This window comes from Heptranchias perlo, chromosome 25, assembly GCF_035084215.1.
Source record: "Heptranchias perlo isolate sHepPer1 chromosome 25, sHepPer1.hap1, whole genome shotgun sequence".
NCBI classification, from domain to species: Eukaryota; Metazoa; Chordata; class Chondrichthyes; order Hexanchiformes; family Hexanchidae; genus Heptranchias; species Heptranchias perlo.
In genome coordinates this window covers 41,396,934-41,411,078 of record NC_090349.1, presented here as the reverse complement: position 1 = coordinate 41,411,078, position 14,145 = coordinate 41,396,934, and the positions used below count along the sequence as shown (strand labels likewise).

The window sequence follows — 14,145 nt, the reverse complement described above, 5'->3', positions numbered from 1 at the left end:
GATGTGAGTGGTCAGATTCACAAGCTAACTTGTAATGTATTTTGTTAGTCCTTCACCAGATCACTCATATGAACAGCTTAGCTAAACACCAAGGGGAGAAAGTAGAAATTTGTCCATCTTCCATTGCAGGAAACTCTCCTTTTCCCAATATTCCTCCTGGCCAATATATATCCCTTAACCAATGTCACCAAAACAGATTATCTGGCCATTATCACATTGCTGTTTGGGGGACCTTGCTGTACGCAAATTGGCTGCTGTGTTTCTTACATTACAATAGTGACTGCACTTCATTGGCTGCAGAGCACTTTGGGACGTTCTGAGGTTGTGAAAGGCGCTGTATAAATGCAAGTTCTTTCTTTTCCAGCACTGGCATTGGAAAACTAACTCTAGTGATTGGCACCTGTAGGAATTGAGTGTTCTCCTTTTCAGCCAGATCACACATTCAGGTCCAAAGATTGACTATCACATTAAGACTCATGTCTTCATTGAGCCATTGTAATGAGTTTTTGGCAGGCATTTTAAATGAAAACATTATATACTGCAATCCTTCATTTCATGGAGCCCATGGATTTCTTTGTGTCCAAGGTAGAGACCATCCATTCAGCTGACTGTGCTGGATCCTCTTTTCCCCTTGACCACAAAACCAAACCTCCAACCCATTCACGCTCTGAACCTGACCCTGAACCCTCATCCATCTCTAGTTTCTCTCCCTCCTAAGCTCATCGCATCCATGAAATCTACTTCCTGCTCCCTCAACCTCATTCCCACTAAATTCCTGATCTCTCAACTTCCTAGCCACCATTTTAACGAATATTGGAAATGTTTACCTTTTCTCAAAACTAACCCCTCAAAAAATCCTGTCCTTGTTAATTACTGTCCCAACTCCAACCTCCCTTTCCTTTCCGAGGTCCTTTGCAGCCAATGAAGTGCAGTCACTATTGTAATGTAGGAAACACAGCAGCCAATTTGCGCACAGCAAGGTCCCCCAAACAGCAATGTGATAATAGCCAGATAATCTGTTTTGGTGACATTGGTTAAGGGATATATATTGGCCAGGAGGAATATTGGGAAAAGGAGAGTTTCCTGCAATGGAAGATGGACAAATTTCTACTTTCTCCCCTTGGTGTTTAGCTAAGCTGTTCATATGAGTGATCTGGTGAAGAACTAACAAAATACATTACAAGTTAGCTTGTGAATCTGACTACTCACATCAGATATTGGAACTGAAATAATGGAGGGGTGTAGGGGGAGGGGTCATCTAAATTAGAGCACTGCCAAGAGTTTTCACTTTTTAAAAATTTATCCTGCATCACCCTGTGTAAGGTCCCATGTTGTCACCTCCCTGATCCATGCCCAACTCTCCCACAGCTTCCTGTTCGAATCTCTCCAATCAAGTTTTTTTCCCCTCCCACAGCACCAACAGCCCTAAATAAAGTCACGAATGACATTTTCTGTGACTGTGGTGCAATATCCATCGGCATCCTCCTTGACCTCTCTGTAGCCTTTGACATGGTCGATTACATGATCCTCCTCCCAATGCCTCTCCTTCATTGTCCAGGCCTGGGATTTCCTTTGCTTGGTTCCACTTGTATCCAATTGAAGCCAGAGCATCTCTGTCAGTGGCTTCTCTTGCCAATTCCACAACCACACCTTAAATTAATTAATGCAGAGAAGAAAATGTGCTCCGTGCAATATATTGTGATGTAGTCTTTATCTCTGAATTGTCTGGTGTCATTATCAAGCAATAGTTTTGTACTTATGGCTCAGATCTATTCTTTGTAGTGGTGTCCATATAAAAATGATAGACAGTGCATGCTTATGCAAGGATGCATAACGTATCTCAGTCATGAAGTGTCTTTGGTATCCTATTAAAATGGGCATACCGGTCCTGAAAAGCTGTGGGCTTTCTGGGGTACTCCCAGTATAAGTCAAGCGGGTTTGTAGTGGAATGCTTGTGAATTAGGCCGAGACCTGGATACGCTGGGTTCCGGCTTCCCTCGTCAGCCTCCGGGGAGGGGGCCGGCCTTGCTTGCGGCAGAACTTCAGTCCACCCCAAACATGGGCCTCTATGTCAGAGGGCGCATGGCCAGGCTGGGAATTTCCTCAGTCCCGGTTTAGGATCTGCTGGACGACTGGTACGTGGAAGAAAGTAGATGTACTGGCTTCCTAGCTGGCAGAAGTAGGGTCCAAGCCTGGGTTTTTGAAGACAAAAACAGACTGACATTGGCCCCCTTGTCAAGGAAATGGGCCCCTACCAAAATGCTGGGTCTGGGGCTACCACTGTAGGCACAAGTGACTGCTGCTTCTCCTGACCCTCTCCCTATGGCAGGCACATGAAATGCACACATAGTGGTATGAGTGCCCCGCCCCCCCAAGATTATTCAAAATAGATAATCTCCCCTTGACGTTGGCTACTCCAGTGTGGTGAGCAGCAGGCAGATCCCAGCACTTACACCCGGATTGAGGGGCCACAGAAATATTTGGAGCCATATCATCTTACAATTGTTAGTCACATGAGACTTAAGTGGATTGAAACGGTGACACAATACCTACATTGAAGCAGTGAAGAGGCAACCTGAAACATACACCGTGACTCAGAATCGCGGCAGTTCCTGCAGTTGTGTGACAGGGCCCTTAAATGGGAAGATTGATCGTTTTAGTGGAACAAGATTTAGAATTCCTATTGATGAAATAATGAGGAGCAAGGCCAGGTTTGATGCCACAGCCTATGCTAAAATCAGGACATGTTCAAAAACCTGGGCAGAGATTGCTGTATGCTTGAATGGTCACTGTGAAGTAAGGAGAGAGTCAAGCAGAAACGCAGGGAGTGGTTAGTCAAAGTTAAATATATGCTGGTACCATTTGGAGAGAGAGGAGTGAGGGGGCACAACCCTTCCATCCAATTTACCCTGAGGAGAGCAGGACTTTCTTTATTTTTCATCTTGATGTCCCAACAGTAATTATTTGTTTCACCAGAAGCTCCACAAAAATGAGACCATGGACATGGATACAGTAAGGAATCTTACAACACCAGGTTATAGTCCAACAAATTTATTTTAAAATCACAAGCTTTCGGAGATTATCCCCTTCGTCAGGTGAATGAGTGAAAAGGTTCTCAAATCGCATATCTTATACTAGGCTGGGACAGCACCACACCAATCAAAAGGTGTCGTTGTTGTTCAAACAGGCCAGTCACGGAGAACAGCACGTCCCAGTACACTGGATATACATTGTGTCAATTACACAGACAGACAGAAAGAAACCCAAATGGCAGAGAGAGAGAGAGAATATTAAAAACATAACTTTTTTTTCCTTGCTGTTGGGGTTACGTGTAGCGTTACATGAACCCAAGATCCCGGTTGAGGCCGTCCTCATGGGTGCGGAACTTGGCTATCAACTTCTGCTCGACGATTTTGCGTTGTCGTGTGTCTCGAAGGCCGCCTTGGAGAACGCTTACCCGAAGGCGGCCTTCGAGACACACGACAACGCAAAATCGTCGAGCAGAAGTTGATAGCCAAGTTCCGCACCCATGAGGACGGCCTCAACCGGGATCTTGGGTTCATGTCACGCTACACGTAACCCCACCAGCAAAAAGGGAAAAAAAAGTTATGTTTTTAATATTCTCTCTCTCTCTGCCATTTGGGTTTCTTTCTGTCTGTCTGTGTAATTGACACAATGTATATCCAGTGTACTGGGACGTGCTGTTCTCCGTGACTGGCCTGTTTGAACAACAACGACACCTTTTGATTGGTGTGATGCTGTCCCAGCCTAGTATAAGATATGCGATTTGAGAACCTTTTCACTCATTCACCTGACGAAGGGGATAATGTCCGAAAGCTTGTGATTTTAAAATAAATTTGTTGGACTATAACCTGGTGTTGTAAGATTCCTTACATTTGTCCACCCCAGTCCATCACCGGCATCTCCACATCATGGATACAGTACTCAAAGCAACAACAACTTGCATTTATATAGCACCTTTAACGTAGTAAAACATCCAAAGGCACTTCACAGGAGCGATATCAAACAAAATTTGACCCCTAGTCACATAAGGAGATATTAGGATAGGTGACCAAAAGCTCGGTCAAAGAGCTAGGTTTTAAGGAGCTTCTTGAAGGAGGAGAGAGAGGCAGAGAGGTTTAGGGAGGGAATTTCAGAGCTTAGGGCCTAGGCAGCTGAAGGCATCGCCGCCAATGGTGGAGCGATGAAAATCGGAGAGGCACAAGAGGCCAGAATTGGAGGAGCGCAGAGATCTCGGAGGGTTGTAGGGCTGGAGGAGGTCATAGCGTTTCGCTTAATTGTGTTGACATGTTTTCCAATTCGGACAACGTTTTAACCTTTCGACAGTGCCGAATTGGCACGGTAATAACGTGCAGACATGTAGTGAGACCCAACGTGGGTCGCTCTCCAGATTTAAAGCCAAACTAAGAAGTAGGCACCAGCAATTGAAGGCGACATTTGCGATGTTTCTCCCCAGTGGGAGAATGCCTCTGCTTCACTCATCACTTTCCGTTGCTAGCTTGGCTAAGCTCAGGAGCCCACTGTGCAGTGAATTATCGGCACAAACCCACATTCTAGTATCCTGTGGCATTTTCTTTTCTGTGCGAGGGAAGCAGTTTTGAGCTCCGTGGGTCTCTCCCCACCCAGGTCAAATATAGCACAGTCGAAAGTGGAATAGAACTCGTTTTGCTCTATCCCAACAATATGCCTTAAACTGAACCTCAGAAGAGCAAGCCAGCCACTATTACGACCTCTTTACGTGAAATTGCCAAGTTAATGCCAATTTGTGCTGTGTTGTGAGCAGTTCTGTGGCCCATGTCCTCTGAGAAGTAGGTCGAGGATGCCCAAAAATCACTTCATGCAGAATCCTTATAGCCAGCAGAGACGGGGAGACTTTTATCCCAGCAGTCTGGATTGGAATAAAACCAAAGTCACTGAGGTGAAAAGACAGTGCCTGACCCACTAGGCCACCGAAACAAAGAACTTGCATTTATATGGCGCCTTTTATGACCTCAGGACGTCCCAAAGTGCTTTACAGCCAATGGAGTACCATTGAAATGTAGTCACTGTTGTAATATAGGAACCTAGTCCCTCCCTCCAGTAAAACATTTTGGAAAATCCTCCTTAGTGACTGATTATTAATAACAATTTAACACAGCTTCCTTAACATTTAGTTTGGAATATAATATATTGTTTATCAACCAATTGTTCACTCCAGATTTTTATTTTATTTTATTGAATTCTGGAACCCAGTGTTGAATACACTATTGAGAGTTGTCATAGAAACAGGACTCTGGTTGACTGGCTGTCTTTCTGCTGTTTGGCAGTCTCTTCTGAGTTCAGAAAACAAGTCTTTGTGATTGGTTGGAAGTGCCAGGAGAAGAAATAACCTTAAAGGTGAACTATATTAAATCATAACTATTACACAAAGAACTTTATCTTTGCATTTAAAGGAAAGACTAGCATTTACATAGCGCCCCATCACGTTTCAAAGTGCTTCGCACTAATTACTTTTGAAGTGCAGTCACAGTTATGAAGGCAAATAAGGCAGCCAATTTGCACATGGGAAGATCCCACAAACTGCAATAAGCTGGATGATCAGTTAATTTGTTTTTGATTGAGGCAAGAATATTGACCAGACATCGGGAGAGTTCCCTGCTTTTACGTCCACTTGAACAGGCAGACAGGAGCTGGGTTTAATGTCTCTGAAGGACAACACTTCTGACAACACGCGACACTCCCTCAGTACTGCGCTGAAGTGTCGGCCTAGATTATGTGCCCACAACCTTCCAGCTCAAAGGCAAAAGTGAGCCAAGCTGACACTGTTCTCTACGCCCTTTAAAGCTGCTACATAACTTTATCCGGAATGCACTGCCTGAGAGGGCGGTGAAAGCAGATTCAATGGTAACTTTCAAAAGGAAATTGGATAAATACTTGAAAAGGAAAAATTTACAGGGCTACGGGGTAAGAGCAGGGGAGTGGGACTAATTGGATAGTTCTTTCAAAGAATCGACACAGGCACGATGGGTCTAATTGCCTCCTTCAGTGCTGTATGATTCTAAGAATGCTTTGGGTGGAATTTCTCACCGAAATGATGAAGTTCTGCACAAGTTTTGTATCCCTGGGCTGCCTTTGATCTGTATTCATCAAGTATCTAAAAGGTTGAAAGGAGGACTTGGGAGATAACGTTAAGTGGGCCATATTGAAGTATAGGTGCCATTTGAAGTCAATACAATTCTCCTTTAAGAGGCATAATCCAGTTACGTAAGGTAGATTTATAAGCAGCAGCTGCATCAGCTCCCACGGGTACCTGGCCTTTAAATCCATCCGCTACAATTATGATGACTTTTGTCAGTTCTGAAAAACAGAAATAAGCCATCTGGCCTGGGGCAAATGTGCACAGATGCACACCAGTGTTAAAAGTCATGGAGCTATCCACAGGGTGACTTGTCTGAGCTCCCAGCTGCAAGCGGTTCTGCAGAAACAAAACAAATATTGGCGGGGAGGGGGGGGGGGGCGGGGGAGAATGGCAGAAAGTTCAAGGAAAAATGAATTGAAATCATTGGAATAATCAGCTTCAAAAACTGAAATGCCACACAGTAATTTTTACAACAACAACATTCCTTAATTATCGTCTAGAAATATTCAGACTGCCGTATAACGGTAGAAATGTACCATTTCCCTGGGTCACAAACTGAGCTTACAGATATTTTTCAGAGAATGTAAATAAAAATGGAAATTAAGTAAGAAACATTGACTTTTTTTCATTTCTTTTAACTTTATTTTTATTTGGGTAAGTTTCTCCTTTATTGTCTCCTTTCCTTCGCTCGCCTGGTTTAATATTAACACCTGAGAGGGGCAGCACATGGATTCCTCCTGGCCAACGCCCTCTTGTGGTTCAGAGGTACCAGGTTTTCTCGGGTGTACTTGCCCTTCTGATTGTTCCTTCACCCCCGGTGAGATGCTGCAGCTTCTGCTCAGCATTTCGAACCTCTGTCTGGCTGTGTTTTGTGTTCTTATGCGGGGGTTCCCCACCCCCCCCCCACCCCGACCCAAAGATCTCTCTATGCCATCCAACCTCGTTCAGCCAAAGTGGCAGGTCACATGAGCCTTCACCTACGGTATGAAGGTGAACCAGAGGGTTACGGGATGGATGCCTCGCCTCGGCTCAGTGGGTAGCACTCTCGCCTCTGAGTCAGAAGATTGTGGGTTCAAGTTCCAGTCCAGAGACTTGAGCACAAAATCTAGGCTGACACTCCCAGTGCAGTGCTGAGGGAGTGCTGCACTGTCAGAGGTGCCATTTTTTGGATGAGACGTTAAACCGAGGCTCCATCTGCCCTCTCAGGTGGATGTAAAAGATACCACGGCACTATTTCGAAGAAGAGCAGTGGAGTCCTGGTCAATATTTATCCCTCAACCAACATCACTAAAACAGATTATCTGGTCACTATCACATTGCTGTTTGTGGGACCTCGCTGCGTGCAAATTGGTTTCTGCGTTTCCTGTAACAGTGACTACACTTCAAAAATACTTCATTGACTGTAAAGCGCTTTGGGACGTCCTGAGGTAGTGAAAGGCGCTATATAAATGCAAGTTCTTTCTTTCTTGCTTGCTTTCTTTTCCTGCTTTGTGGTGAACACATGCCCTCCTCCCCACAGCTAAAGCTTGTGTTCTGTGAAATGCCAAAAAGATATAGTGGGTTAAGGGGAAAAGGTCCCATCATTTACAATGGCAGTGATGTCCTCCAGCATAGTGGCATTCATCAGGCACGCATCGACTGCTTTCTGAAGGAATACACACAGGTACTATTGTCCTTATCCATATTCTTCACTGAGCTGCTCCGTTTATGCTCGAGAGATTTTCTGTCAAATGCCCATAGGATCCTAGCTGTGCAAAAAAGAGCCACAATACTTCTTGCTTAACGAAGCCACAATCATTCCACCATCCTTTGGAAAGTCTAGCTTAATTCTGCTGGAGTCCAAAGCTGCCTGACTCAGAGGGGCAAGTGTCACAAACAGAGCCAAGCTGTCACAGAAAACAATGAAGATATGGCATTCTCCGCGCTCAGGTGGCCCTGGAGAGGGAGCATGCGGTGTCTGCCAGTATGCTTGAGGCATTCTGCGACCAGTGGGCACCGCAGGGACTGGAGTGCATCATCGACACTGAGAATACAATTATTATTGAATTGGGTTTATTATTTAATTAGTCAAGATTACATGGGTTTGCCCAGTGTCATCGGTGGAGGGACACCGTCTCACCCAGCACCCCCCCACCTTTTTTTATAAAAGGGGCTTAAACTAAAAAAGTGATTGAGACTGGCTGCTATAAAACAAAAAAACAATAGAGATTTTAGCCCTGATACTTTGATCTTCCTCCAGTTTTCCTGTTGTTGTTTCTCTTGCCTGGTGATAGCTGTCTCCTTTCTCAGGTCACCTTTAGCCAAGACAGGTGGATGGTCTAGCATCATAATGTTGGCATGATTAATGCAGTCTTGTTAGGCTGTGAGAGTAAGGCTAGGTCATATTTGCCTGATTTTCCTTGTGAAAGCCCAGTTTGACTCTTTCTCTCTGCAAAGTCCATCAACTCAGCATCTCTACTAGAAAGCCTCGAGGCGATCAGGGACTCAGAAACCTGAGAGCTTTTAATTATCTTCCATAAATCGAATTAGCCTAATTATCCTCCCCACTGCAACGCCCATCCACTCTGAACAACCAGGTGATGGAGTTGAAGACAAGCTTCCATGTTGCTTATGTTATTTAAAGTGTCTCAAGATAAATTAAAATCTTTCTCTCCCCTCAGTACTTCCAGACACATAATTACAGACGAGGAGGGCCATATGGCCAATATAGTTCTTCCATCTAGACAAACCGTGCGGTCCCCCATTGCAGCATTGATTATTTTTTTCTTAAATAATTCCAGGGATTTTGTCTCCACTGCTGTAGCTGAGAGTCTATTCCCTGTGCTGATCACTCATTGTTTCAAGAAGAACTTTCTGATATCACTCCTACATTTACTGATTTATGCCTTGTGCTACTCCTACAATTTAGTCTGAATTACTCGACTGGATTTATTGTTTCCGTACCATTTACTTTCATAAACACATTTAAAAGATCACCTCGCCATCCTCTCCTTTGAAGGCTGAAATACCCAAGTATCTCCAGTCTGTCCTTCTAAATCAGACCTCTGACAATAGATATCAGCTTTATGGCTGTTCGCTGAATTTTCTCCAGAACTTCAATATCTCCTTTGTGTGTCTTAGTCATGTCCATTGTAGAATGTAAAATGCACCAAACAAAGGCTCGGAATTTGCTGCAATGGCAATACTGACGACAAACTCCACAAGTTAGACCATTACGCTCCTCGATCCTTCATTGGCGAATTTACGGTTAGTGATGGATCGGGAGTGGAGAACTTGCGATGTGATGCTACTCAGGCCCGGAAGTGTATGAAATTTACGTTTATGGATTGAACTGATGGGCAGAAACGAGCATAAATTCAAATTGTAGAGAGCCGATTCAGCTTAAGGACTGTTTTTATATCTGACTGGTTAGTTCATTAGATGGAACAGTGACTCCCCCCCCACTTCCCATTGAGGTTGCACCAGCAACACGGAAATTAGAGGCTCAAGCAGTCTGTAATTCCTGTGCTATTTCTGATTTGCTACTTAGATTGTAATAAGGTGTAAATGGGCACATTGTGATCACTAAAGACCACATTCACAATGCAGAGGATAAACGATCCGAATTACATACATAAAAAAAGTCACATTTGGATGCTGGTTGAAACCTGCGCTTGCCAGATATGTAATTTCTGTTGCTTTGCACCAGTTATCCTAGATACTGTCAAGAACTGCACCACTGAATAATTAAATAAAACACCTAATGAGGGCAGCACAAGTATTTCTTAATTTAAACAGTAAACTACGATTCCTGTGATTGCACTAAACATACTGAGCCCTCCAGCCTCATTCTGCAATGATTTAGTACAAGTGGACAGCTACAAAAAATAATTTAAAAGGCTAATGGTATGTTGGCCTTTATCTCAAGTAAGCTGGAATACAAAGGAGTGGAAGTTACATTACAGTTATATAAACCTCTGTTCCAGTACAGCTACAACACTGGCATCTACCCGACAATGTGGAAAATTGCCCAGGTATGTCCTGTCCACAAGAAGCAGGACAAATCCAATCCGACCAATTACCGCCCCATCAGTCTACTCTCAATCATCAGTAAAGTGATGGAAGGTGTCGTCGACAGTGCTATCAAGCGGCACTTACTCACCAATAACCTGCTCACTTATGCTCAGTTTGGGTTCCGCCAGGACCGCTCGGCTCCAGACCTCATTACAGTCTTGGTCCAAACATGGACAAAAGAGCTGAATTCCAGAGGTGAGGTGAGAGTGACTGCCCTTGACATCAAGGCAGCATTTGACCGAGTGTGCCACCAAGGAGCCCTAGTAAAATTGAAGTCAATGGGAATCAGGGGGAAAACTCTCCAGTGACTGGAGTCATACCTAGCACAAAGGAAGATGGTAGTGGTTGTTGGAGGCCAATTATCTCAGCCCCAGGACATTGCTGCAGGAGTTCCTTAAGGCAGTGTCCAAGGCGCAACCATCTTCAGCTGCTTCATCAATGACCTTCCCTCCATCATAAGGTCAGAAATGGGGATGTTCGCTGATGATTGCAGTGTTCAGTTCCATTCGCAACCCCTCAGATAATGAAGCAGTCCAAGCCCGCATGCAGCAAGACCTGGACAACATCCAGGCTTGGGCTCATAAGTGGCAAGTAACATTCGCGCCAGACAAGTGCCAGGCAATGACCATCTCCAACAAGAGAGAGTCTAACCACCTCCCCTTGACATTCAACGGCATTACCATCGCCGAATCCCCCACCATCAACATTCTGGGGGTCACCATTGACCAGAAACTTAACTGGACCAGCCACATAAATACTGTGGCTACAAGAGTAGGTCAGAGGCTGGGTATTCTGTGGCGAGTGACTCACCTCCTGACTCCAAAAAGCTTTTCCACCATCTACAAGGCACAAGTCAGGAGTGTGATGGATCTCCACTTGCCTGGATGAGTGCAGCTCCAACAACACTCAAGAAGCTCGACACCATCCAGGACAAAGCAGCCCGCTTGATTGGCACCCCATCCACCACCCTAAACATTCACTCCCTTCACCACCGGCGCACAGTGGCTGCAGTGTGTACCATCCACAGGATGCACTGCAGCAACTCGCCAAGGCTTCTTCGACAGAACCTCCCAAACCCGCGACCTCTACCACCTGGAAGGACAGGAGCAGCAGGTACATGGGAACAACACCACCTGCACGTTTCCCTCCAAGTCACACACCATCCCGACTTGGAAATATATCGCCGTTCCTTCATCGTCGCTGGGTCAAAATCCTGGAACTCCCTTCCTAATAGCACTGTGGGAGAACCTTCACCGCACGGACTGCAGCGGTTCAAGAAGGCAGCTCACCACCACCTTCTCAAGGGCAATTAGGGATGGGCAATAAATGCTGGCCTCGCCAGCGACGCCCACATTCCATGAACGAATGAAAAAAAAGGCCCCATTTAGAGTACTACGTTCAGTTCTGGGCATTACACATCAGGAAAGATATAGTGGCCTTGGAGGGGGTGCAGTGCAGATTCATCAGATTTACCAAAAGGGTTAAATTATGAGGACAGTTTGCATAGACGAGGCCTGCATTCCCTTGAGTATAGAAGATTAAGGGGTGATCTAATTGAGGAGTTTAAGATGATTAAAGGACTTGATAGGGTAGATTGAGAGAAACTATTTCCTCTGGTGGGAGAGTCCAGAACGACGGGGCATAACCTTAAAATTAGAGCTAGGCCATTCAGGGGTGTTGTCAGGAAGCACTTCTTCACACAAAAGGTAGTGGAAATCTGAACAGCTGTTGAGGCTAGATAAATTGAAAATTTCAAAACTGAAATTGATAGATTTTTGTTAGGCAAGTGAATTAAGGGTTGCAGAACAAATGGAGGTAAATGGAGTTAAAATACAGATCAGCCATGATCTAATTGAATGGTGGAACAAGCTCGAGAGGCTGAATGGCCGACTGCTGCTCCTATGTTTAAGTGACTGTGGGGGTCACAGTGGTATTAATTCAGCAAATTCGGTCTCACCATTGATTTTAATGGGGGGCGGAGCTGTGGTAATTAACTCTTCAGTGAGGGTCTCTGTGGAGCAGTGCAAATGTCCCAGGAAATTATGGCCTGGTTTAAGTAATGGCATAAGTCACAATCCCCATTGTCCTAACCAAGATTATCCCTCAGCCAACAGCACTAAAAAACAGATTATCTGGTCATTATCACATTGCTGTTTGTGGGACTTTGCTCTGTGCAAATTGGCTGCCATGTTTCCTACATTACAACAGTGACTACAGTTGAGAAAGTACTTAATTGGTTGTAAACGGCTTTGGGATGTCCTGAGGTTGTGAAAGGTGCTATATAAATGCAAATCTTTTTGCAACATGGTACATCCAGTCTTACAAAAAGCATTTGATTAAGTTCCACATGAAATCTGTAGTTGCCTGCATTCGCTTTGGCACTCTTTTTGAAAATGGTATTATGTTACCTTGTTCCCATCTATTGATACCTCCCCAATGTTCATTGAGTCCCTCATGATCACTGTCAATGTCGGACAAATCTCTTCCTTGTCTCTCTTACAACTTGAGATAAACACCACATATCTACGGGGACCTGTTTGTTTTGAGCCCTTTTAGCCTGCGTGTAACTTCCATGACGTTGATATCAAAGCAATTTATTCTAATTAGGTTATTATGACGTTGGGAGAGCACATTGCTCATGCCCTTCCTTATGAATACTTTGACGGAGCAATCATTCAGAATATTAACTATCTTATGCTAATCAAATTGTAAGTATTTACAAGTATTACATTTACAAGTATTGGCAGCAGAAATAAACATAAATTCTGACAAAATATTAAAACTTAAAATGAATGTAATCTAAAGAAGGCAGTTAAAAAGAGCACAAGTCACCTCTATTACTGTAAGCAGAGCAGCACTAACCGCACCATTAACCTAGAATCACAGAATGGTTACAGCACAGAAGGAGGCCATGCCGCCCGTCGAGCCCGTGCCGGCTCTTTGCAAGAGCAATCCAGTTCGTCCCAATTCCCCTGCTCTTTCTCCGCAGCTCTGCAAATTTTTTCCCTTCAAGTATTTATCCAATTCCTTTTTGAAAGCCACGATTGAATCTGCTTCCACCGCCCTGTCAGGCAGCGCATTCCAGATCAAAACCACTCGCTGCGTGAAAAAAGATTTTCCTCATGTCGCCTTTGGTTCTTTTGCCAATCATTTTAAACCTGTATTTCCGCCAATGGGAACAATTTCTCTTTTATTTACTTTATCGAAACCCTTCATGATTTTGAACACTTTTATCAAATCTCTTCTCAAGCGTCTTTGATCCGGGGAGAACAACCTTAGAACAAGAAATCAGCATTCTTTTGAGTTTAATTTTGTTAGGAACTCTGGGTCTAAATGCAGAATTGGAATTTTCGTTTTTAAAAAAAAAAGCACAACTCAGAAAATGAAGTGAATTAAACACAAAAACATCAGGCGGCGCGCGGCGGGCAAGATGGCGGCGCTCAGAGTGTGGAGTCGCTGCCGGAGGAAAGCGGCCGATTCCGGGCTGGGGGGAGCCGGGGCCCGCGGTCTCACAGGCAAGTGGCGGTCGCGGCCGCGGCTCACGCGTTACCCGATTACCGGGGCCTTTCGCTTCACCGGCGCTGAGCTCCCAGCTCCTCGCTCGGGCTCAGTCTAATTACCACTACCCCCAGGCCGAGGCCCGAGGCTTCTCCCCACCCGCCCCACCCCGGATTCTCTCCCCCCCCCCCCCCCCCCGGATTCTCTTCCCCCCCCCCCCCCGGATTCTCTTCCCCCCCCCCCCCCCGGATTCTCTTCCCCCCCCCCCCCCGGATTCTCTTCCCCCCCCGGATTCTCTCCCCCCCCCCCCCCCGGATTCTCTTCCACCCCCCCCCCGGATTCTCTTCCCCCCCCCCCCCCGGATTCTCTTCCCCCCCCCCCCCCCGGATTCTCTTCCCCCCCCCCCGGATTCTCTTCCCCCCCCCCCCGGATTCTCTTCCCCCCCCCCCCGGATA

General features: G+C 45.4%; 2 protein-coding genes across 2 annotated transcripts in view; one reads left to right on the top strand and one right to left on the bottom strand.

Annotated features, from left to right (window-relative positions):
• Positions 1-13,770, bottom strand: part of LOC137342261 (catechol O-methyltransferase-like) — a 32,692-nt gene extending 18,922 nt beyond the window's left edge. Inside the window, exon 1 of the mRNA XM_068006113.1 lies at positions 13,025-13,770. The gene's annotated coding sequence lies outside the window, so the exon portion shown is untranslated. The remainder of the gene's footprint in view (positions 1-13,024) is intronic.
• The window catches only part of txnrd2.2 (thioredoxin reductase 2, tandem duplicate 2), a 61,019-nt gene continuing 60,270 nt past the window's right edge, over positions 13,397-14,145 (top strand). Inside the window, exon 1 of the mRNA XM_068006112.1 lies at positions 13,397-13,707. Coding sequence (XP_067862213.1) covers positions 13,623-13,707 — 85 coding nt within the window. The 5' untranslated portion in view covers positions 13,397-13,622. The remainder of the gene's footprint in view (positions 13,708-14,145) is intronic.